Below are 25,350 nucleotides of genomic sequence, written 5' to 3'. Positions count from 1 at the left end.
TGGAAAACTGCAGCCAGTCCGTGTAGACAATACTGAGGTAGAAAGACAAATGGTCTGACTCAGTATAAGGCAGCCTCCTATGTTCCTAAGCTCAGTATGGTCTAAGGCAGGAGTTTTCTCTTGCTTTGTGGTTCCTTGGTTGCTTTACTGAGAATTAACTGCTCCTTTTATTAATTAAAATATTCTAATGCTTCTCTTTCCAGTAAAACTTCCAGGGTGGCTAACAACGAGAGAGTAACACGCACATTCGAAAAACAACAAAAACCAATAAATTGTCGAATAGGCAAAAGAGCAGTCAGCAGCAAAGAAAATGTAACGTTCAGTGGAGTGGGTGACATGAAAGGTATAGTCAGCTTGCAGATAAAAAGCCCAGTCAAGTAAAGGCCTTTGTCTGGTGCCAAAATGACATCAGAGTTGGTGCCAGGCGGGCCTCCTTGGGGAGGGCTAAATGAGAAGAAGGCGCCCCTGAGGAGATCTTCTTCCAAATCACCACCCACCTAACTTTGAATGACAGGGGGCCAGGGAGAAGGGCCTTTGCAAGTGACCGCAAGGGTTGGATAGTACTATGTAGTAGAAAGCATTCATTAACATCTACATCTAAGTAGTTGCTACTGGAGTTTGGTATGTACGGCAGTGAAGTGCAGAAATGAATAGTCTGGTAAGACTGATGGTTGAAAGTATAAAGAAACGTAAGGCTTATTACTCCTGGGCAGATCTTGGAAAAGTTACTTTTTTGAACTACAGCTCCCATCAGCCCCAGCCAGCATAGCCACTGGATTGGGATGATGGGAGTTGTAGTTCAAAAAAGTAACTTGTCCAAGCTCTGCTCCTGGGAAATAAAGATGTTCTGAGTACAGGCATAATACATATGGCCATTATGGAGTCATGAGGTTAACACTAACTCTATCTAAGAAGAAAAAGGAAGTAAAGCCTGAGAGAAACAATCTGCATATCAACAATTGGTTACTAAACAAGGAATCAATGAGGGACAAATAAACTGCCTTTCTGTCTATCGCCCCTCTCCCCATTGGTTCAGGCTACCTGTTGCAAGCTTTGGTGCTTTACTCCCAACAGCTGCAAGTATATGTCTCAGTCAAATACAAGAAAAAGGAGTGTTTTGGAAAATAGGCACTGTGTCCCACTGTGTACTTTGTCCCAGCATATATGCAAATATCAGTAATGACATACACCACTGGCATACGTTTTGGCAATGTTGTTTGACATTGTCTATTGTTGTTTTTATTATAGTTTCTGGAGAGGTAGCTGTATTAGTCTGGGGCAGCAAAAACAGCAGAGTTGGCTTCAGAGATTCCAGACACTGCCATGAGGGCTAGGAATATGCTGTTTCTTTTGATGCAGGGTACGAACTGAAGACCTATGAGGCCACCACCTTGCTGAAGCTAAGCAGGTCTGCGTCTGATCAGTGCTTGAATGGGAGACCACCTGGGACCACATGTATGCCGCCTTGGCTTTCTATGATGACAGAAAGGCGTCATACAAATGTAATAAGATAAATAAACAAATCTAGAAAGAAAACTGAAATTCTCAGGAAGCTGAATTCTGCACCTGTTACCACATTCTGCTCTTTTGCTTCACTTGCAGGGCCCTGGTTCTAACCAGCCCTGAACTTTAGTGATGGGCTGGAAATTAAAATAAATAATAAATAAATAAATAAATGCTGAGCAAACAGTATCTTCTTGTTCTGATTTCAGGTTTGCAGACAGTCTTGTGTATTACGGAGTGAGCCTTCACGTTGGGGATTTTGGCTTGGACATCTACATGACCCAGCTTGTGTTTGGAGCTGTTGAAATACCCACTCGGGCCTCCTGTATCTTCCTGCTGCAGTGGATGGGAAGGAAGAAATGCCAGGCCGCTTGGCTAATCCTGGGTGGAGTCGTCTGCTTGCTCATCCCTGCGATTCCAAAAGGTAAAAAAGCCATTTGAGAGATAAAACATGCAAGACAAGCTTGGTAGATAAAGATGTATGACAGGAAGGGTAACCTGCACCCTTTCATGTGCTGCTGGACTTTTACTTCCATGACACCTCCAGGCTGGATTACTGTAATGCATTTTATGTGGGGCTGCCCTTGGGGTTGGTCTGGACACTGCAGCTGGTGCAAAATGTGGTGGTGCGACTGCTCACTGGAGCAGGACATCGCCAACATGTTTCCACAAATGGGGAGCCAATACTGAAAAAGCCCTGTTCTGGGTCAATGCCAACCTGGCAGCTGACAGTGGCAGCACCAACATCAATGCCTCGCCTGCCAATCATAGGGTCCAAGAAACTTGTTACTCTGCTGCTGAAAGAATTGCATTGGCTGCCCATTAGCTACTGGGCTAACTTCAAAGTGCTGGTTTTGATTTTTAAAGCCCTATACAGCTTGGGACCAGGGTACCCAAAAGATTGTCTTACCCCTTATATACCCAGTTGATCACTGTGCTCTGCAGGTAAGGGCCTTGTGCAGATACCATCTCATGAGGAGGTACATTCCACACAAGATAGAAATTGGGCCTTTAGTGTTCTGTCACCTACCCTTTGGAATTCCCTCCTCTTCAATATTAGACAGGCACCATCCCTCTTATCTTTCGACATCTGCTAAAGGCCTTCATCTTTGACAAACGTTTTAGGTAGAGACCTTATCCCAGTCCGTATCTGTGTTGGAATTGCTTTTAAAGATGTTTTTTATATTTTTTAAAAAATAATTTTTTTAGAAGATGTTTTCTTTTTAAGATGTTTTTAAAGATGTTTTGTTTTAAAGATGTTTTTAGTATTTTGTTGTTTGTTTGCCACCCTGGGCTCCTTCTAGGAGGAAGGGTGGGATATAATCCAATAAATAAATAAATAAAAACCTGACCATTGGCTGTCTTGGCTGGGGGTGATGGGAGATGGAGTACAATGACTTGGGACTCAAGTACTTAAAAGAGTGCTTTCCTCAGTATTAATCACCTGGAGCCCTATGATTGGCAGGTGAGGCATTGTCGTTGGTGCTGCCATTGTTGGCTGCCCGGTTGGTGTTAACCCAGGACAGGGCCTTTTCAGCGGTGTCTCACTGTTTGCGGAATGCCCTCCCTGATTAGGTTAGTCTGTCTCTAATATTATTAACTTTTACGAGGAATTCGAAAACATCCCTGTTTACCAGTGCATTTGATGGCTGAAGAAGACTCTTCGTGGCAACCCAGATATCACTGGATGGAAGAATGTTTTTATCTGTAACTGCTTTTATATTTTCTAAATCTGCAACTGTTTTTAGAATATTTTTAATTGTTTTTAGAATGCTGCTGTTGTTAAATTGTATTGTTTGCTGCCATAGGCACCTTTGAGAGGAAGGGCAGGATATAAATAACATTACAGCAACATCTGGAGGGTCATAGGTTCTCCATTCCTGAAGTAAGGTGTGGTCCAAAAGCCTATACAGAGATGCTTCAGAAGTGGTAAGGAAGACACAGTAGCCAAGCATTAGTGGTGCTAGGAAATAGCTAGCAATGTAAAAAAAAGCATCGTTTTTCCAGTCTGCCTCATGTCCATTGCAAGCACTGCCATTTCTGCTCCGTTGCAGTTCAGATTCCACACAAAAAACAACTTTTTTAGGCCTGCTGTTTGCTGTGGCCAAATTTAATATCGTAATTATTTACATTATTGTTACCTAATTTCACTTCACAACATTCATTTCAGTGGGGGAGGGATGTCATCAATAACATAGTAAAAACAACAACAGTAAATTACAGACTGGAAAAAAACCACGACAACAGCAACTGCCATTTGTATTTGCCTGATTTCCATTCTTATTTGCAGACGGACATGAGAACTGGTGCAAGATCCAATACCTTTTCCCATTTTGATGGAATTTCTGATATTTTTAGGGGTGGCCCCTGGGGCCTGAGCTATGTGCCTTTTACACCGGGGTGCAGATCTTCTACCCCTTACTGCTTTTTTGAAACGTTTTTGTTTTTCCTTTTTTCAAAAAAAAGTTCACTTACTGGGGATGGGGGCGGGGGTGGGGGCAGGGGCTAGACACTCTGCAAAGTGCAGTGCTCATGAGACCACAGGCATGCCACCACCACCAATCAAATTTGGGTAATGAGCCTGAGCCATTTAAATACCTAGTAATGCTCCTCCAGGCATGGCTTGGATGGAAACCACCTGTTTCTTTATATAGCTTTTGTTTTCTTATACTTTCTGTCTCCTATCTCTCTTCCACCCATTTCCTCCTTTTCCCATTTCTTTCCTCCCCCCCCCTTGCTTTCCATTGAGACCCTTGAGGGACTAAGTTGTGAAAAACAAACTGGGCACAGGTTTACATAATATTTGCATATGCTAATTTATGTGTACACATGCAAATCTAGAAACAGTTGAAAAGGTAAAGGTGTCCCCGCACTTGTAGTGCGAGTCGTTTCCGACTCTTAGGGTGACGTCTTGCGACGTTTACTAGGCAGACCGTATATATGGGGTGGGATTGCCAGTTCCATCCCTGGCCTTTCTTTACCCCCCAGCATATGCCGGGTACTCATTTTACCCACCACGGATGGATGGAAGGCTGAGTGGACCTCGACCCCTTTTACCTGAGATTTGACTTCCTCCTTCCGTTGGAATCGAACTCCAGCCGTGAGCAGAGCTTTGGCTGCGTTACCGCCACTTACACTCTGCGCTGGTTACTGGTATTTAAATGCACTCCTACTCACCAAATTGAGGAAAGCAGCCTGTGAGCAGGTGACCTGAAATGTGGTGTATAAATGTAAATGTATTGCCTTCAAGTCGATTCCAACTTATGGCGACCCTATAAATAGGGTTTTCATGAGACTGAGAGGCAGTGACTGGCCCAGGGTCACCCAGTGAGTTTCATGGCTGTGTGAGGATTCGAACCATGGTCTTCCAGGTCGTAGTCCAATACCTTAACCACTACGCCACACTGGCTGTATACACTTCTTAAATAAATAAAAGTAAACCATGGCATAGCATTAAGTGTGGACACAGCAATATCAGTTTTGTCTACTGATTGGTGGCATCTGTCCAGGGTCTCAAGAAGAGGTCTTACTCTTTTCTATTACCTGCACTGTGAGATTCACCTAAATGGAGATGCCAGGGATTGAACCTGGAGCCTTCTGCAAGCAAGGCATGTGCTGTACAACTGAGCTCTGGTCCTGCCCCACATGGGCATCAGAATCCACTCTAACCATAGCAACATAGAAAATGTTTCAGAAACAGGTTAGGCATTTTGCGAGGTCTGTGGTCTTTCAGTAATGTCCTAAGACTTTACAGTAATATCTGGTTTCTAACCTGGCTTCTGTCTTTGACCAGATTTCCCTGTGATTGTGACGGTGCTGGCTGTTATTGGCAAGGCCGCTCTGGCTGCTTCCTTTTCAACCACCTATGTGTTTTCTGCTGAGGTCTTTCCCACGGTTGTCAGGTGAGGATCTCTTGGTTGTCTAGATGTACAGAGGCTTAGAAACAGAGCTAATTTTTCAGCTGTACCTGGGCAGTTTTATTCGGATGCATAATGACAACAGTTCCAATCCAGACATGAGATGCACTTAGCAGGGCAGGGCAGGGCAACAATGGAAACATGGGGGATGTTCACCAGTAGGGATGGATCTGTCCATTTCAATTCTCTGTTTCTCATTTTTTCCATTCCTAAATTCAGATCTCCACATTTCTGTGGAGAAAATTCTTGAGCACTTTAGTGTGAATTTTCCAAATACACAAATTTTTGTATGCAGTTTTGACTGATATACATATTTTTGCGAGCACCATCTCCTAATGTAGTGCATTTTTGTATGTTATTTTCACTAATATATTAATTATTATACACATTTCCCCCTAATATATGCATTTCTGTAAACACTGTTTGGTTTGGAGAACTGCATTGCAGAATTTGGATAAGTGTGAATTTCAGAGGATGGCTGTGTTTCGGTTCTCATATTGTTTTGGAAACTGCGGATGTGATACATTCAGCTTTAAATGTGAACCCAGTCAAATTTCTCCCACATCCCTATTCACCAGTTATATGGTGGGTTTTTTTTTTTGGAGGGGGGCATTATTAGAGAATAAACTGAATTACTACATACTTACACATGCTAGGAAACCTAGGCAATTGCCATATAGCACCAAGTAGTGGCTCTCAACTTACAAAAACCTTAATAAACTCCATTTCCCAGGATTCTTTGTGATAAGTTATGACTGTCTCAGGGTCTCAGGAAGACATCTTTTCCATCACTTGCTACATCATCATTTTTAAACTGGATATGCTGTATAGGCCTAGACCTGGGATCATCAGCATACAAAGCATATTCTCAAATCCTGTGATATGGGTTCACCTCTTATTGTGTTATAAATAAACTTAAGACATTAACTTAATAATAAACATGTTAACAACACTTGTGGTGGACCCAGTCCTGATACCATTTCAAAATAAACTAAAGGGTCCAAGAGTGAATCTTTTATTCATTTATTTTCAAAAGGACTCCAAAATGTACCAGTTTGTTCATGAGCATAACCTGCCATAATTTCTATGCTTACTGCTTCATTGTATATAATTGCTTCCCCCCCCCAATGCTTTGCAGCAAAATCCTGGCTGAAATCAGTAAGTATCCAACCACTTCTCTGCATTCCCCTATGATGTTGCCCTTTGGAATGAAGTATTATTAATGTTCTTCAAGGTAATCAGTAACTAATACAACCGTAATTTTAAAAAACCCTCAATAATATTTACCCATCATTCACATCTTGATGTGTTAAGAACACTGCAATATGTGGCTGCTGATTTTATGTGGGCCTTTAAAAAGTGGTGGTGTAGCGAACAGGGTGGTTCATGACATATGCTATTGGAGCTCGCCAATTCATAGGGTTGTCATAAGTCATAATGGCCTTAAAGGCATATAACAACGAAGGGATAGTGGAGAAATTTGGTTCACCTCATGTTTTATTTATTTACCTTATTTAAAAAAATATTTGTGTACTGCTATTTCATTAAAAACAACAAAGCTGTTTACAAGTTAAAAAACCCCAACAACCATAGAATAAAAACATTAAAAATACAATAAAAACAAAGGTCAACTGTTGCAAAAAAACACCTTCTTAATTGCCTGCGTAAGCCTGGAGACACAGAAAGGTTTTAAGCAAGCACTTAAAAGTTAAAACAGAAGCACCTGCTGAACCCTGTTGGCAGAGCATTCCAGAGAACTGGGCCAATGACACTGAAGGATCGATTTCGTGTCAATGTTAAAATGAGCCTCGCCAACTCGGGGGATGACCAGAGCCGCTCCTGCAGATGATCTCAGTGATTGAGCTATGGTAAACTTCTATGTAAGATTGAAAAAATGAGAAAATTAGAGAAACTGAAATTGAGAGAGTTGTCCATCCTTATTGTGGTGTAATAAGAACATAAGAAGAGCCTGCTGGATCAGGCCAGTGGCCCATCTAGTCCAGCATCCTGTTCTCACAGTGGCCTACCAGGTGCCTGGGGGAAGCCCGCAAGCAGGACCCGAGTGCAAGAACACTCTCCCCTCCTGAGGCTTCCGGCAACTGGTTTTCAGAAGCATGCTGCCTCTGACTAGGGTGGCAGAGCACAGCCATCATGGCTAGTAGCCATTGATAGCCCTGTCCTCCATGAATCTGTCTGATCTTCTTTTAAAGCCATCCAAGCTGGTGGCCATTACTGCATCTTGTGGGAGCAAATTCCATAGTTTAACTATGCGCTGAGTAAAGAAGTACTTCCTTTTGTCTGTCCTGAATCTTCCAACATTCAGCTTCTTTGAATGTCCACGAGTTCTAGTATTATGAGAGAGGGAGAAGAACTTTTCTCTATCCACTTTCTCAATGCCATGCATAATTTTATACACTTCTATCATGTCTCCTCTGACCCGCCTTTTCTCTAAACTAAAAAGCCCCAAATGCTGCAACCTTTCCTCGTAATGGGCACTATTGAATGTATAGTGCAGATGAGGCCCCACTCTCAGGCATAACTTCCTGTGTTTTGCTTCTTCCACCAGACAAACGAGCTTAGGCTTGTGTTCCATGTCTGCCAGAGTAGGTGGCATCCTCGCCCCATTGGTTGGTCTCCTGGAGAAACACCACCCTGCTATTCCAATGGGATTGTATGGTGGCACAGCACTGCTTGGGGGCATCCTCTGCTTTTTTCTTCCTGAGACACGCAACAAAGATCTTGAGGACAACACTGCCAAATCCTCAGCAAGCCAGAGGTGAGTTGCAGGGAAGTCTAAAAAGGCCCAGTGTAAGAGGTAAAGATGCTCACATTTTGCATGTTGCATATTCTCACACTTTTCCTCCCCATCATTCTCCAGTGCTTTCCCTTAGTAAAACACTACCCCTCTTTTGGAGAAAAATAAGTTCACTGAGTACAATGGGGTTTTCTCCAGAATCTGGGCCTAACTCCATGTGGCATTAATGATTTGTGTGCTTTTAAAAAGAAGTACCAGGTGAATCCTCTTCCCTGATTGTTATTGAGATTGCAGCTTTTCTTCCATAGTTGCAATCTCTGGGAAATCCCCCCCCAACAAGGCAATTAGCATTAAGAAAATGCTTGCCATGGAGGGGGGGGGATTTCATGGAGGCTTAAACCTTCCCACCCCTCACACTGTGATCTTGATAAGAATTTCCTCCTGTGCCCAATGCTTAATTTAAACACACACACACAGTGTGATTGCTGAACATGTTAATCACCTGTAGTTAAGCCCTAAGTGTGCATATGATAGTAGCCATAATTTTATATCCTTGGATGAAAGAGAAGTAAAACAATGCTTCTGGTGTTAACACAGACCTTTGCAGATGTTATCTAAGTAAGTGTGCATACAGTCAGGCTGCAATCATTTGTTCTGATAGGCATTCTTAGTGTTATGCCTTAGGTAGTCAACATGTCTTGCTACAGGAGCTAATGAAGAACAAGTTCTTGCAAAGTAAATGAATATACTGTACAGCAAGCAGAGTTGAGCCTGAGGTGGGGCTCGGGCCTTGGTGTACAGTTAGGGTTGATTTTTGAAGTATGCAAGTGCCCACTTCAATCTTTGAATTGTTGGAGGGTATGAATGACATGGCTTGGACCCTACTCTGTGGGATATTTTGAATAATATTTAATCTGGTCCCCTCTATTAATACATAAGCAATTGATGGGTAGGACAAAGTAATGGATATATACATAGAAATAGTAGTTTGACTAGGAACCAGGTTACCACACTGTTCTCCTGCTAGCTCACACAACTGTTTTACTAGCCAAGCTGACCGCATAAGCCTTCATTTGTGTTGTATGGCATATTGACAACCTGAAAGAAAGGGAAAAATAAAGAAGCAAATCTCTTTCAGTTTGCAAAGATTTCATGTCCTGTTTGCTTGGCAATTATATCTGCTCCTCCCCAGGTAACCACAGACAAATGGCAGCTTGAAAGCCAGCACTGAAGAGATGGCAAAGGAGGAGAGGAGGATAACGGGCGACAAAGGGCTATTTTATGTCATTTTAAATTATATTCCTTTTTGTTAGGTCCAACAAGGCTGTCAACGGTAGCTTTGAAAATGGACCTGAGCAGAAAGAAGATGTCCAGATTAAAGAACCCACCACGAGTACATACCTCTAGCGGCAATAGCAAATCCCCTTGGAGTCCAAAGGAATGATGGGATGTCTGGTTTTGTAGGGAAGATTTTAACAGACAAACGTTGTAGGCGTCCCTATTGATTGTCCACCCCCATGCTCAGGGTCTCTCAGAAAATATGCAGTCCTGCAGATTATCCAGAAGCATACCTGGGAAAGAGCTCTGTTATTTCCCCACTATTTAAGAACAGTCCTCCATGCTCCCACCAGGCAGAGTTGCCATTCCTTTTTATACATCAGGGATGGGGAACCTGTGGCCTTTGAGACATTGTTGGACTCCATCTTCCATCATCCCTGTGCAATGTCCATGCTGGCTGAGGCCAATGGGAATTGGCAACATCTGGAAATCCCCATCCCTGTTAAACAGGATTCCTCAAGCAGAGTGAAATAAAGCAACAGCCCCTCTTTTTGACCCCTAACACACCAAGAACTCAGGAGTTTTCTCTCACAGGAAGCTCATGTGGTTCCTCTCCTCGTCTTTTTGAAGGCAAGTTAAGACCTTTCTATTTCATTGCACTTTTGGTAAAATGGATACTTTTTCCTGCTTCGTTTTTTTCAGTTGTGGTTGGTCTTCTTTATATTCCTGGTTTTTAGTCATTTTAATATATTATGACCGATTTTTCTTTTCTTTTTTGTACACCCCTCAGACATTTGTGCTGAAGACTTGTCTAAAAAGATGTTAAATAAATAAATAATAGGTGCGTATGCTAGAAAATTTTTAAAAGGCCTCTGACAGCAAGGATTAGTTGATGTTATTATTGAGCATAGGAGGCAGAGCTGCTTCCAGCATGGAGGTCGTGGGCTTCCAGGCAAACTTGAACCCTCCCATTAGTGCCTTTTTATAAATTAGTCAGGAAACAGGGTGGTAGGGGTGGTGAGAAAGGATTTTTAAAGATGGTGGGAACACATGACAAGACGGAGAGGGCCACAGCTCTGGGGCAGAGTGCATGCTCAGCTCCTCCACTTGACATAATATCTGGTTTGATTTCTCTCACTTTCTCATTTTTCCAGTCTTAAGTTCAGTTCTCCCCATTTCCACATCAGTTTGCAGTTTTGTTTTTTGAAGTCCTCATGACTGGAGAAATTGCACTGCAAAATTCAGAGAAGTGCAAATTTCAAAGGGTGGCTGTGTTTCAGTTCTTGTATTGTTTCAGGGAGTGCAAATTGATTATATAATTGGTAGCAGAAGATGGAGAAGTTCCATACTTTCTGCAAAAACAAAACCAGAAGCAGACTGTGGTACAGATCACGAACTGGTCATATCGAAAATCAGAGTAAAGCTAAAGAAGACCAACAAAGCAATCATAATGCCAAAATACAATTTAAATAACATCCCAGAAGAATATAAAGATCAAATAAGGAACAGGTTTGAGTCTTTAAACTTAGTTGAAAGAGGACCAGAAGAACTATGGAGTGAAGTCAGAGACATTATCAGGGAAGAATGCAAAAAGGCAATACCTCTAGTTAAAAAGAGAGAAATGGATGACTGAAGAAACTCTTAAAATGGTTAAAGAGAGAAGGAAAGCAAAAGCAAAAGGAGATAGAAACACGGTCAGAATCCTAAATGCAACAATACAGCGTCTAGTACATAGGGACGAGGAGAACTATTACAATAGTTATTGTATAGAAATAGAAGAGGACAATAAAAATGGTAGAACAAGAGCCCTATTCCAAAAGATTAGAGAAATTAAAGGGAAATTTAAACCAAGGGTAAGGATGTTGAATAACCAACAGGGGAACACACTGACTGACCGAGATGAAATAAAAGGAAGATGGAAGGAAAACACCAAAGGACTCTATAAAAGAGATGCAAGGATGACAGATTAATTCACGGAGGAACCGTATGATGAAGAACCAGAAATTTTAGAAAATGAGGTGAAAGTTGCTCTTAAAATACTTGGAAGAAACAAATCACCAGGAATAGATGGCATACCACTAGAGTTGCTACAAGCTACTGAGACTGAATCTGTCCAAATTTTGACAAAACTTTGTCAACAAATATGGAAAAGAAAACAATGGCCCACAGACTGGAAGGATTCAATATACATCCCAATTCCAAAGAAGGGGGATCCCAGGGAATGCAGTAATTATTAAACTATTGCCTTAATATCCCATGCAAGTAATGCTCAAGATTCTACAACAAAGGCTCTTACCATATATGCAGTGCGAAATGCCAGACGTCCAAGCTGGATTTAGAAAGGGAAGAGGCACCAGAGATCATATCGCAAACATACTTTGGATAATGGAATGGACCAAGGAATTTCAGAAGGAAATCACCCTGTGCTTTATAGATTACAAAGCAACAACAGCAAGTGGCTAGCATCCAAAACCAGGGGAAAAAGAGGGACAGGAACCAAGATGCTAGAAGCATAGAATGGACCAAGGAATTTCAGAAGAAAATCACCCTGTGCTTTATAGATTACAGCAAAGCCTTTGACTGTGTAGATCATGAAAAACTATAGAATCCTTTAAAAGAAATGAGGGTGCCACAGCATCTGATTGTCCTGATGCACAACCTATACTCTGGACAAGAGGCCACTGTAAGGACAGAATATGGAGAAACCGATTGGTTCCCCATCGGAAAGGGTGTGAGACAGGGGTGTATTTTATTACCCTACTTGTTTAATCTATACGCAGAACATATCATACAGAAAGTGGGATTGGACCAAGATGAAGGAGGTGTGAAAATTGAAAATTGGAGGGAGAAATATCAATAATTTAAGATATGCTGATGAAAGTTAAAGAGGAAAGCACAAAAGCAGAACTATAGCTGAATGTCGAGAAGTCTAAAGTAAAGACAACAGAAGATTTATGTAACTTTAAAGTTGACAACGAGGACATTGAACTTGTCAAGGATTATCGATACCTTGGCACAGTCATTAAGCAAATGCAGATGATAGTCAAGAAATCAGATGAAAGCTAGTACTGGGGAGGGCAGGTATGAGAGAACTAGAGAAGATTCTCAAATGTAAAGATGGTATTCCTGATCTCTATGTATGGATGTGAAAGTTGGACAGTGAAAAAAAGAATATAAGGGAAAAATCAACTCATTTGAAATGTGGTGTTGGAGGACAGCTTTGCAGATACCATGGACTGTAAAAAAGACAAATAATTGGGTGTTAGAACAAATTAAACCAGAACTATCACTAGAAGCTAAAATGATGAAGCTGAGGTTATCATAGTTTGGACACATAATGAGAAGACTTGATTCACTAGAAAAGACAATAACGTTGGGAAAAACAGAAGGGAGTAGAAAAAGAGGAAGGCCCAACAAGAGATGGATTGATTCCATAAAGGAAGCCACAGACCTGAACTAACAAGATCTGAACAGGGTGGTCCACGACAGATGCTATTAGAGGTCAATGATTCATAGACTTGAAGGCACATAACAACAACAAACCTTTCCATTTGAACTGAACTGAATTTCTCCCCCATCCCTAGTGTTAGAGCACATGCATATGCTTTGCCCCTGGTTCAACTCCCCAAATAATCTTGGAGGTGGAAAAACACATGCTTTGCATGCTCAAGGTCCCGAGTCCAATTACTAGGTTCTTCAGCTAGAAAACTCTCTGGGTGAAGCATATTCTGTGTATGCATGAAGCCCTTTTCAGTCTTCAGGTTCTGCAGGTTTCCCAATTTAAAAAAAAATGAACTTGGAGAGCAGTGCTGGGAAGCTCCAGCTTGAAACCCTGGAGAGAGATCAGTCTGTCAGATTAGACATTACTGGGCTAGATTAGCCCACCGTCTGACACGATGCAGTATGAGGCAGCTCATAAGACACAAATGTGGCATAAACAATATGGATCATCACTATGCCAGCTTCACATGCTGAAGAGCCTTTCATATCTCCAGTTCCTGTGTTCTCATTTATACCCCTGGTTCTGAAGTTAATGCATAACTTGCTAATACTGGAATGATAAACCTTGGGAGTCCAGAAGGGCAGTCAATCGCTGATGGGCTTTCTGCCAAGAGAGGAGATTCAAAACAAAACAGAACAACAATCCCACCCCCATCAGGTTGATTTTACCATGAAGTCATTAATTGCTGATAGTAAGTGCGTTGCCTTTGCTATCAGCAGCAGCAGCATCATCAACAATATTAATATTAATACCCACCCTTCTCCAGCAGGGTTACAGCAGTCCTAAAAGCAATTAAAACAAATCACATTTACAATAATAGGGTGGGTCCTCCTGAAAACATATATCTCAAGTGCCAAAGGCCAGGTTAAAGAGGTGCATTTGCCAAAAAGGTGCTGGGGCAACTCTGTGGGGAGGGAATTCCCTAATTTGTGGAGAGGGAATTCCACAACTTGGGGGCTGCCGCAGAGAATGTCCTCTCCCACTGCCCTGAACTTCTGAGGGTGGTGGAACTACCAAGGAGGCCCCTTCTGCTGATCTTAATACCCAAGAGAGTCTGTAGAGAAGGAGGTAGTCTCTTAGATATTTGGGGCTTGAGTCATTTAGGGCTTTATACATGTATAAGCATCTTCAGCTGGGCCTGGAAACGAACTGGCAACCAATACAGCTGCTTTAGAACAGCGATTATATGAGTTCTAAAAGCAACTTTAGCCAGTAGTCAGGCTACTGATTTTGGAACAGTTGAAGTTTCTGAGTCGTCTTCAAGGGCAGCTTCACATAGAGCGCGTTGCAACAATCCAATCTGGAAGTTACCAGAGTGTCTCTGTTCAAAAGGGGCCAAAGCTGGCAAACTAGCTGGAGCTGGAAATAGTCACTCCTAGCCACTGAGGCCACCTGGGCCTCAAGTGACACTGTTGGATCCAGGAGTACTTCCAAGCTACGAACCTCTCCTGCCTCCATCAACTTGACACACAACAATTTATCAGGGGAAGATTTTCCCACCACTTATCTCTATGCCTGAAAGTATCTTGTTCTATTTCTCCATATTGGGTTTCTTTTAAAGGCATAGGAGCAGGGCCAGTAAAAGAAGATGGTAACCCTTGGTGACCTATGGTCTATCCAAAAAAGAGCAAGTAACTATTACTGCTGAGAAGGATCTGGATTTCTACTGGGCAGCAGTGTTAATCCCTCAAAATGGGAAAGATCATGCAAGATCTTTCTGTGTTTCTAGGTTAAAATTTGCGGTTCTGATTTAGATTTTGCTTTCCTGAGACTGGATTATTGTTTTAGACTGTACGGTCTGTTCTAGACTCTATAGTAGATCACCTTTTTGTATCTTCCAGCCACTACTGGTCTCATAATACAATGAAGAGACTTTGTTACATTTATGTTCTGCCTTTCCCCCCAAGAAACTTAAAACCCCCTGGTGAATTTACCATCACAACAAGCCTGTGAGGTAGGTTAGGTGATGATGTGGGGAGAGTGATTCACCCATGTTCCCCCAGTGAGTTATTTTATTTAATGGTGGCACAGCCTCTAGCCTGGATTTCAAATGCTTGCTGTCTTCTGTCCCATTTTATTTATTTATTCTCATATTTAAATCCCATCCATAAAGGCCAGATTAACGGTTCCTCGTTCGCTGCTTTATCTTCACAACAACCCTGTGAGATAGACTGGGGGTGGGTGGGTGAGCAAGAGAGTGATTAGCCCAAGTTCACCTAGTGGGTTCATGGCTGAGTGGGGATTTGAACCTGGATTTCCCCAGTCCCAGTGCAGTACACCACACTGGCTGTCCAGTGTATATGGAAGACTACCAAAGCATAAAAGCATTGTCCATTGCCTCTTTGGGCTGCAATAAATATAAAATCTATACTAATTGTCTCTATGTGCCATCCAGTGGGGGCTGGTCCATTAAGGCAAATTGGGTGCTGCCAGTCCCTCCTTGCCTACCTGCCTGCTTGCCTGCCTTTTTCCAACAAATCCTGGGGCTGACACAACTAGTCCTGGGGTTGACACTGGCTGTCAGCTTCTTCTCTCTCCTTAATCTCAGTGCTGAATTTGTAGAATTCAGCAGGAAGGAGGATAGAATTTATTCTAGGATAGAATGACTTCGTTTTGTCCATCATTGGCTCTAGCTCCACCCACTTATAGCCTCCCTGCTTTCCACCCTACCAGTCCTAATGGGCACCAGCTACCACTTGTGCTGTCAACAGAGAGATGGAAGGATCAGTCTAGTGTGGCTGCTGTACAGTGTGGGCTCATCTACATGGGAGCATTTCTTCAAAGGAAATCCACTTCTTTTACCTTCACTTTTCATTTGCATCATCTGCAGTTCCCGCTCAGTGTTAGTTGTCAATTGCCTTTTCCTACTCACACAAGCAGGTATTCCTCTGGGGAGGATTAGTCTTGCTTTTTCCTTGTGGCTCCACCCTTTAATTATACATTTCCACTCCCTCTGGTTGCTAAGGTGACCAAGCATGCTCTGTTCTACCAGCTGCAGTAGGTTCCTTAAAAAAAAACACCCAGAAGTGTGGATATCTGTGTTTTCCCTGGTTGGATACAGCTGAAATACAAATCTTTGTTTGAGCAGTGTTATGCTTTTGTGCACAAGTTAGGGGGAAAAGAAAACAAAGGCACTGTTTGCAGCAACATAAAAAAGGACAGCAGAATGGAGGAGAGCAACCAGAAGTTGCTTGTCAGGCTGCAGGAAACAAAATGAATGAGGGAAGAGGAGGGAGTGGGCGTGGAGAGGGGAATGACTGACACACCCAGCTAAAAGCACCAGCAAGCACTAAAAAACAAAGTGAAGACTTTTTTTCTTCCCTTTTCGTATTATCAGTGGATTGGGTTAGTACAGATTTACAGGGGTGAAACTGCATGATAGCTTGTTTGCCAGTAACATCACATGAACCATGCAAATTTAAAGGAGATGTGAGTAGCACCAAACATACCATAAGCCACTGTGTAGATGACTCCTGTATCACATTTTGTATCTTCCAACTCTATACAAACACCAAAGAGACACTAATCTTGTAGGTCTTGGGACTACCCAGTGTAAGGGTTGAGAAATTCTACAAGACATTTTTTTTATTTAGAGCTTTTACACTCTGCTGTTCAGCAAAAAGACTCCCAGAATGGCTTACGCACAATCAGTTAAAACAAGAGAGTCCCTGACTGCAGGCTTATAATCTAAAAAACGTGACACAGAAAGGAGGAAGAGGAAGGGAGGCAAAAGGGGAAAAAAACCAAACTCAGGCATCAATTCTTAAATAGTAGGACTTATAATGACAATCTGGCATAAAAACAGTTCAGGGGTAGAAGGTTGCTGATGGAGCTGTCTTTTAGCAAGTTGATGGAATGGGTGATGATGATATTGGAAATTATTGTAAATGGTCAGTGTTTTTCTCCCCAATGCAATTTGCTTAAAGACCTAAGAAGAGTCCTGCTGGGTCAGATCTCCTGAGTCCACCGACTTCCATATTCTATTTCAAACAGGAGCTATAACAAGATAGCAGCCACCTAATGGTAGGGCCAGCCCTTTGACAATGCACTGAATTCTGATATGTAGGGCAAATCCCCATTGTAAGAATAAGCATTTTCTCATCTTTGAGAGTCAGTTTAAAGTAAACCAGAGCAGCTTGGTTTTGAAGGATTCTGTTTCTTTTCACTTGTCAAGTCTCCTTTTGAAAACAGTGAGTATTCCTTCAAAGTTACGGACTAGCATTATATGTTCATAACACAGAGTGTGCAGCCTGTTTTTTCTAGGAAGGAAAATCAATAATGATTGATTAAAAAAAAAACAGAAAAAAAGAGAAATAGTTTCAAAATCTATGATTAGGGCCCCCTCCAGATTTGTGTTTTATTGTGGATGCATTCTGCAACGTATGTTTGACACAGTAATAGTGCACGTGGGTTTATTCTGTTTTATTAGTTGTTCTGTGATGCTTCTCCAGTGCTCCCACATCATTGCTGTCCAGAGGGGCTATAGCACAACAAAAGCAGGGCAACAATAAACCAGAACATTTGTGGTATAAAAAAGGATGAGATTTCAGTAGGACGTTGTAGAATGTGCACTGATTGGAAATGAATGTGACCAGCCGCCCTTAAACGTTTGCAGGCACAAATAATATTGAAAATGGGGTCGTAAATGATAGCATCATGAACACAAATAATTATGAATACACGATAAAAAGGACAGCTGGGGGAGTCATCAGATGAATTTTCCTGCAAAAGACCTTCCATGATCTGACAAGAATAGAATGTAAAGGCATAATATACAACATTAATATTTGTATCTGATTTATATAATTGTCAATTATAGATTCAAGCTGAATCTATAAAATTCACACTTTCTGAAACAATATGAGAACCGAAACACAGCCGTCTTTTGAAATTTGCACTTATTTGAATTTTGCCATGCAGTTCGCCAACCAAACAATGTTTGCAAGTTGCATATGTTAGGAAAAAATCTGCATAAAAATGAATGGATGAGTGAAAATAACATACAAAATGTATTACATGATGAAAAATTGCTTGAAAGATGTGTACGCTAGTCAAAAACTGCATACAAAAATGTTTATTCACACTAAAATGGTGGAGAATTTTCATGAGGATTTTTTTTAAAAAAATGGCGAATTGCTGCAGAAATATGGAGAACCAAATTTAAAATGGGAAAAATGAGAAACTGAGAGAACAGAAATTGATAGATCCTTCCTCCCTACTCAGGACTAGCTCTGCCTGCCTGTGGGCTGGCTTATGCAACCCTTTATTGACTGCTCAAGGATTTCATTTGTAAAGAAACAGATTGCTGTTATGCTGATACGATGAGATTTCCAGTACAACCTCCACAAATTAAACTTCCCTTGTAAATTCAGCCCTGATCTTGCACTTCTTAAGAAGAGCAGAAAGTGCTGTTCCTTTAGGTACAAAAAATGGCTAATGAGGTACCAAAACAAGATGCTAAGCATGTTCTCTGAGCCCAGGAATGCCTGACGGTTGCCTTTTATTATTACAAATTCCTTGGGATTCAATCTTAGGCAAGGGAAATCTAATTGATCCCTTTTCCCCATCTTGCAATGCCTTTAGGCTCAGGGTAAGAAGAGAAGGAAATGAAGTTTTCAGCTCCCCACCCCCCCACTCCAGGGTTAGGGAGAGCCATTTCCTTTTCACAGAGTAATTCTCATTAAGTCCTTTTCAGAGCCAGAGGAGAGAGAATTGGGAATGCACTAAATTTGTTGCTCTCTCCAATTGGTTAGTGGATTTGAGGTGGTGGAGTGGAGGGGAAGCAGAGCATTGAGAGAATCAGAATATATACTCTTTTGTTGTCTCCTGGAGTGACACAGCTGTGAAGGGATCAGGATCAGCCTTCTCCAACTAGGTGCCCTCCAGATGTTGTTGAACTATAATTCCCATAATCCCTGACTATTGGCCAGACTGATTGGGGTTGATGGGAGTGGTAATCCAACATCTGGACAACACCAGATGTAATTCATTACATCTGTGACCTTACAGGTCCATCTAGGATTGCCAGTTTCTAACCTGGCAAATCATGGGCAGTCTAGCCAATTACCATATCAATGAGGTAATTTTTTAGTATCAAGGGGCTTAAGAACTTAAGAATGACCTTGCTGAATCAGTGCAAAGGTCCATCCAGCCTAGGGATGGATGGATCATTCATAGGAATAACGTAGGAAACTGCTCTTTAGGATTTCAGACAGGTGCCTATTCCCAGCCTTATGTGAAGATACCAGGGATTGAACTTGTGGCCTTCTCTAGTTGCAAAGCTTTGCAACTGAGCTACATTTCCAGTCTGTGCCTTTATTCCTCCTGTGGTCTGTCCCAACCCATTTTTGTCAGAGTTTGTTATTTATTTGTTTTTAGACCTCACTCAAATCCGGGATCTCCCCTCTTCCATTACTCAGTTTTATGAAGTGGTCTGAGGGTTGCCTATGAAGTTTTAAAGTCTTTCTTTCCACAGGTAACAGCTAGAAAGCCTGCCTGCTTCTGTGATCCGTGTGCGTGTGGGCATTCAGAATGCAGCTGCAACTATCCCTGGGACAGACAGGATATGATGGCATTCTATCCTACAAGGGATGACTGGTGTGAAATAGATGGCAGCCACATAGGCCTAGGGGGGCAGCCATCTTTTATTCCATTCAAGTCAGTGGGAGAATGATGTGTCATTATATCCTGTCCTGGATGGGGTTACACTCCCCCTAAAGGAGCAGGTTCGTAGTTTGGGAGTCTTTTTAGACTCTTCCCTTTCACTTGAGGCTCAAGTAGCCTCGGTGGCACGGAATGCGTTCTATCAACTTCAGTTGGTAGCCCAGCTACGTCCCTATCTGAGTAAAGAGGACCTTACATCAGTTGTTCATGCTCTGGTAACCTCGTGTTTGGACTACTGCAACGCGCTCTACGTAGGGCTGCCTTTGAAGACAGTTCGGAAGCTACAGCTAGTGCAAAATGCGGCGGCCAGATTGTTAACAAGGACCAAGCGGTCCAAGCACATAACACCTGTTCTGGCTCGCCTGCACTGGCTACCAATATGCTTCCGGGCCAGATTCAAAGTGTTGGTATTAACCTATAAAGCCTTATACGGCGCGGGACCACGTTACTTGTCGGAACGCCTCTCCCGATATGAACCGGCCCGTACTCTACGTTCTACTACGAAGGCCCTCCTCCGGGTTCCGACTCATAGGGAAGCCTGGAGGGTGGTGACAAGATCTAGGGCCTTCTCAGTGGTGGCCCCCGAACTGTGGAATAGTCTCCCCGAGGAGGTGTGCTTGGCGCCAACATTGTTATCCTTTCGGCGCCAAGTTAAAACCTTCCTCTGTTCCGAGGCATATTAATTTAAGTTAACGTAATTTTAAAATCTGCTGTGATTGATTTTATTTTGTTTTATTTTTATATGTTTTTGGCTGTATTATACTATGTGATTTTATTGTATTTCTTGTGTTCACCGCCCAGAGAGCTATTGCTAGTCGGGCGGTATACAAATCTAATAAATAAATAAATAAATATTTCTTTCTTTGATCTCTACTTTTCCCTTTTCTTAAATTTCACTTCCTTCCTATCCTCTTGTTGTCCAAACCCTATTAGAGCATCCCCTTGTTGTCTAGGCCTCCATTGCTGCTTTGCTAGATCTCTAGTACCCTCCCTGACTCTTTATTCAACAACCATTAGATATGGGGTGGGGAACCTGTGGGGTTCCAGATGTTGTTGGACTACAGCTCCCATTATCCCTCAACTTTGGCCATACTGGTTGGCACTGAGGGGAGTTGTAGTCCAACAATATCTGGAGGGCCACAGGTTCTGTCTGTGTCAGAGAAATGAAACAATTATCATGATCAACTATTGCAGCAATGTAGGTTTCAGTAGCCTGTAGCTGGTGCATTTTCTTGTGTGAACGAACCGTTTTGCCATTGTACCACATTGTATTTGGTGCTTCAAGCCACAAAGTCATTTTGTCTGTTTTTGTCTTTGTAATAAATATTATTTTATTCTAATTTAAACTGAGAGTCCATGGTCTTTGGCTAATTCTAACCGCTCTGCTGGGCAATGATTGCCAGATAAAGATCTCCCCCCCCAAAAAACCCGTCTTTTATAATACACCTATAAAGTGAGTTTGTGGACATGTTCAAACAGGGACACAGCTATGCCTGGTAACACCAGGATCTGGTTGGTAAATTTTGGGGCCTTAGGGAAAAAAAGTAGGTCTTGCAAGCCTGAAGTGTGCCTACCCCTCTTGTAGATGGACATTTCATTTAGCTATCATGCCTATTGAGTTTATTGAAACCAAAGTCTGATCATGGGTCTCATTACAGGGATGCGAACCTTTTTGGACCAGTGGAATTTTGAGGAAGTGTTAGGGGCGCCAGCCACACTGGCCAATGTGTAGATGCGGCATAATACAAAATGGCTGCCATATCTAAAAGAACATGAAAAGAGACAGGGCCACAAAATGATATGGGCATGCCCCTCTATAAATGGAAGAAAAGCACCAACATCAGCCACCACTGCCCTTGCTCACAGAAAGAAGCTTTGTGCATCGCTCCTTTGTTCATAGCAGAAGGGAGGGAGGGTGTCCAGTCCTGGCATCCAGTGAAATGTGAGCATGTTCAAAGGGGTGTGTTCAGTGCAGGAGAGGCTGAGGCAGTGCAAGCAGGAACTGAGCAGGAAGAGCAAACAGGGTCTGGTGCATTGCCAATTTTTGAGGGGATAAATGATGTGACTGTTCATGGGTGCCATAGGAGGTACTGGCAGGCACACTGGCATCCCTGGGTGCCACATTGGTGAGCCCTGTGTTAGATGTTGCTTCCCCCCCCCCTTTTCTTCTTCTTTTGAACAGCACAGTCCACAAAGACTGCTGGAAGATACCATTTTTTTCTCCTTTTGTATACGCTTGTGCTCAAATTCCCCTGGGCTGAAGGGAATTTCTCTATCTGGCAACGATGTATTCTAATAATGATAAAGGACATATTTCTTTAAAATCCTCATGGTAAATGCATCCTCTGTGAATTATCTGTCATTTGTGCAAAAGTCACTATTGCCTATTGGGATTTCATTTTTTAGAAGCAAGTGATATTCTGCACTGAAGTATGAAAAAGAATGTGTAACAGTTATGAATAGGTGACAATCTTAAGGTTATAGCCAATGCTAATCCTACTCAGAGTAGACCTATTGAGATTGATGATCATGACTAACTTGGATCCATTCATTTCAGTATGTCTACTCTGAGTAGAACTTAGCTGGATACATCCCCTAGGATCATTGACTCAACTACACCCCTTCCACTGGCTTCCACACACTTGGCCGTAGTGAGCAACATGTGCGACCAGGAGACATCACCAAGGTGCCTGCAGACTAGGTAGCTCCACCTGATTCAAGTAAGTGACCCAAGCTCAAAGGGAAGACAACTAAAAAGGGAGGAGAGTCACTTAAGAATTTGACCAGGTCTTCATAGATTTGTCCATCTAGCACAGTCTTGCCTATTCTGATTGGCAGCAGTTTTCCGGGGTCTCTAGCAGAGGCCTTTCCCATGACCTACTATCTGATCCTTTTCATTGCAAATGCCAGGGATAGAAAGTGGGACCTTCTGCATGCTAAGCAGGTGCTCTGCCACTGAGCTACAGTCCCACCCGTTGTTCTCTACTGTTCAACAATAAGACAAAACCATAAAAAATACAAAAAAAATCCTCCTCCTGTTCTGGAATGTTAACGGTATGTCTCCATGTAGTGGTAAAACAAAAATATTGCAGATCAACATCCATGTCTTTAGTGAGAAAATCCAAAAAGAGATCAGTTTGGCGTAGGGTTGTGCGAATCTGTCAATTTCGGTTTCTCATTTTTTCCAGTCTCAAGTTCAGTTCTCCACATTTCCACATCAGTTTTTAAATTCGGCAGCATTTTAATGTGGATTTCTCCTGATACACACATTTTTGTATGATTTTTTTTACCTAATATACACATTTATGCAAAGCAATTTTTATGCACACTTTGCCCTAGTCTGTGCATTTTTGTAGACATTACGTGGCTGGAGAACTGCACTGCAAAATTCAGAGAAGTGCGAATTGTGAAGGATGGCTGTGCTTTGGTTCATGTATTGTTCTGGAAAGTGCAAATTTGGTAGGCTCACCTTTGAATGTGAACTGAATTGAATTTCCCCACCCGCCCCCGAGCTTCATGAAGCATTCTTTTCCTCTGCTAGCGGGATTGCTCTGTTGTAGCTGCACTTTCTTCAGCATTGCCCTGGATGGTATTTCTAAGGAGCTCTGGAATATGATGAAGAGATCCAAGCAATGAGGGGATGTCATCTCTTCCAGTGGGGTACGTATCAGTAGTGGGTTTTTCCACCTGGAGGCAGAGTCCAAAGGGTTCATCTGCACTGTATGGAAGGTAGGACTGAGGATCACAGTTCTGAAACAACTCAGAATTTCCAGTTTCTCCAGGGCGTTTGTTACTCAGACTGTCATCTTCAATCATTCTTGGGTGCCCAGATTCTGAAAACTGGTGCAAGAGGTTTTCTGAAGAGTGTAAACCAGAGCAAGGTTCATTTTTCATTTTGTATACTTCCTGTAGACTGCTGGTCTCCTCCCCCCATGCTTGCTGATCTGTCTACTCCCAAAGAAAACAGAAGCATATCAGGAACTGGGTGGTCCCAGTGTCGTAATTGAGCCTTATCTTTTCTTGAAGGACCCAATAAAGAAACATTTTCAGCCTTTATTTCTAAATGTTGACCATCCAAACTGGCTAGGTTAGGGGACTTTGGTAGATCTTGATTACAAACATCACCTCTAGAGGCAACATTTATTTCAGAGTTTGTTCCCATCCAAGGGCTTGCAGGGCATTGCAACATGTTCTCTGTAGCAGTTGCTAGAGAACTCTGAAAGTTGGGAAATGGTGAGGACTTGCTGTGGTCCCAGAGTGCTGTTTCTATTTTCAAGTTGGACTGTTTGGGAACTTCAAGGTCCTTCATTCCAGATAACACTACAACGTTACTTGAAATATCTGTGCCCACCTCTATAGGAAGTGTATTGGCACTGAAGGCTTTGGCACAGTCCAAGGAGGGAGAACTTTGTCCATCTCTTGAGTGGCTTCTGTAATTCTCTTCTGAATCCTGAATGCCTACTTCTGAACTCTTTCTTTGAATAAAAACCTCTGCGGTTTCCTCTTCCTTGGAGTTGCTGAGCTTTGGTAAGTTTGAGGAGCACACAACCGACAATATTTCTCCATTGCTTGTTTCCATTGGAGGCTTTGCTAATGCTTTTCCTGCCTGTTCCTTTGGATTCTTGTCTTTGTCCAAGGAAGATCCAAACAGTGTGGCTAAGGCAGACTTAGGTGCTTTCTTAGTCCTTGCTGGTTCCTGCTTGGAAGCTCTGCCTTGAGTTTTGAAAGCAAAAAAATGAACCAAAGGCTTCCTTTCTTTTTGCATTCTAGCTGAATCATTGGTGGTCTCTTTACTGTGGATTGTTTGTGCAACTGGGCTGCCATCACTCTGAGGTTTCATATCCATATTTATAGTTCCCGTCACTTGCTTTTTGGTTAAATATGTGACCTCACAGGAGTCAAATGTTTCTGGCTCTTTGACCTGAGGTTTAGAAGCCTGAAGGATGGTCCTTCTGAAAGTGGCTTCCTGGGAGTCAAGCTGAATGTTATTTTCACTGCTAGCTTTTCTTAGTAATTCTTCATTTGTGTTGGCTCTTTTTACAAGTGGGTTGCCTACTTCCAGGTTTTTATGAGGGGATGGTGCTGTGTTGCAGGTCAATAGGAAGCCTTGTGGGTCATTTCTTAGTGGAGCACCCATATTTTCAGGGTCACCTGCTTGTGACCTGGATACTGAATGATCACCTTCTATTTCTGCTTCTTCAGCTGGAGAGGCAATTCTTCTCTCAGGTTTGGTGTTTTGGGAGGTCTGCTGAAGTTTGCTGTTTTGAGTGTCAATGTCTAATTTTCCTCCTGGATGTATTTCTTTCTCCTTTCTAACCTCAGCCTCCTTACTGTGGGTTTCAGGATAAAGATGGCTTTCTGGTATTTCCAAGTGTGCTGGGGGTATTATTGTTTGCATTTGTCCCCCAGGGAGCTCATTCCTGCCTTCCCATGAATGCTCACTTACCTGGTTGGTTGTCAGGCATGTCTTCATTGAATCAGGGCAAGGACCCAATATATTCTCATCATGTTCCTTTTCATTGCTTTTCTCATCTCTGTGCTCAGGTAGATATACTGAAGCTTCAAGTTTCATCTGGGAGGGTTTGTGGCCTTCCATTGGTTCAGTGCTGCTGATGTGACTCAGTTGTCCAGCCTCTTTGAGTGCCAAAGTGATCAACGTGTTACTCTTGCTGGCTTCTGGAAGCTTCTGTCTGCTGTCTGGCAGTGCCAATGCATGCAATGTAACCCTAGCT

General features: G+C 42.4%; 2 protein-coding genes across 3 annotated transcripts in view; one reads left to right on the top strand and one right to left on the bottom strand.

Moving 5' to 3' along the window:
- The window catches only part of LOC133365168 (solute carrier family 22 member 13-like), a 44,294-nt gene extending 23,267 nt beyond the window's left edge, over window positions 1-21,027 (top strand). The window contains exons 8-11 of one of the 2 annotated variants that reach the window (XM_061586656.1): window positions 1,713-1,927; window positions 5,297-5,405; window positions 7,987-8,196; window positions 9,489-21,027. In XM_061586656.1, the coding sequence (XP_061442640.1) occupies window positions 1,713-1,927; window positions 5,297-5,405; window positions 7,987-8,196; window positions 9,489-9,582 (628 nt within the window). In that variant the 3' untranslated portion in view covers window positions 9,583-21,027. Of the gene's footprint in view, window positions 1-1,712; window positions 1,928-5,296; window positions 5,406-7,986; window positions 8,197-9,367; window positions 9,450-9,488 lie in introns of those variants that run through there. The other variant, XM_061586657.1, reaches the window with a different exon arrangement.
- Window positions 21,028-22,170: 1,143 nt separating this feature from the next.
- LOC133365031 (uncharacterized) lies at window positions 22,171-24,888 on the bottom strand. Its single transcript, XM_061586226.1, has one exon. It carries the CDS (start codon window positions 24,753-24,755, stop codon window positions 23,502-23,504), a length of 1,254 nt encoding a protein of 417 aa, XP_061442210.1. The 5' UTR covers window positions 24,756-24,888; the 3' UTR covers window positions 22,171-23,501.
- Between the last annotated feature and the right edge of the window lie 462 nt (window positions 24,889-25,350).

The sequence above is a fragment of the Rhineura floridana genome, chromosome 10 (genome assembly GCF_030035675.1).
Source record: "Rhineura floridana isolate rRhiFlo1 chromosome 10, rRhiFlo1.hap2, whole genome shotgun sequence".
NCBI classification, from domain to species: Eukaryota; Metazoa; Chordata; class Lepidosauria; order Squamata; family Rhineuridae; genus Rhineura; species Rhineura floridana.
Note: the sequence above shows the minus strand (reverse complement) of the source record. Positions and strands in the feature narration are given on the sequence as shown.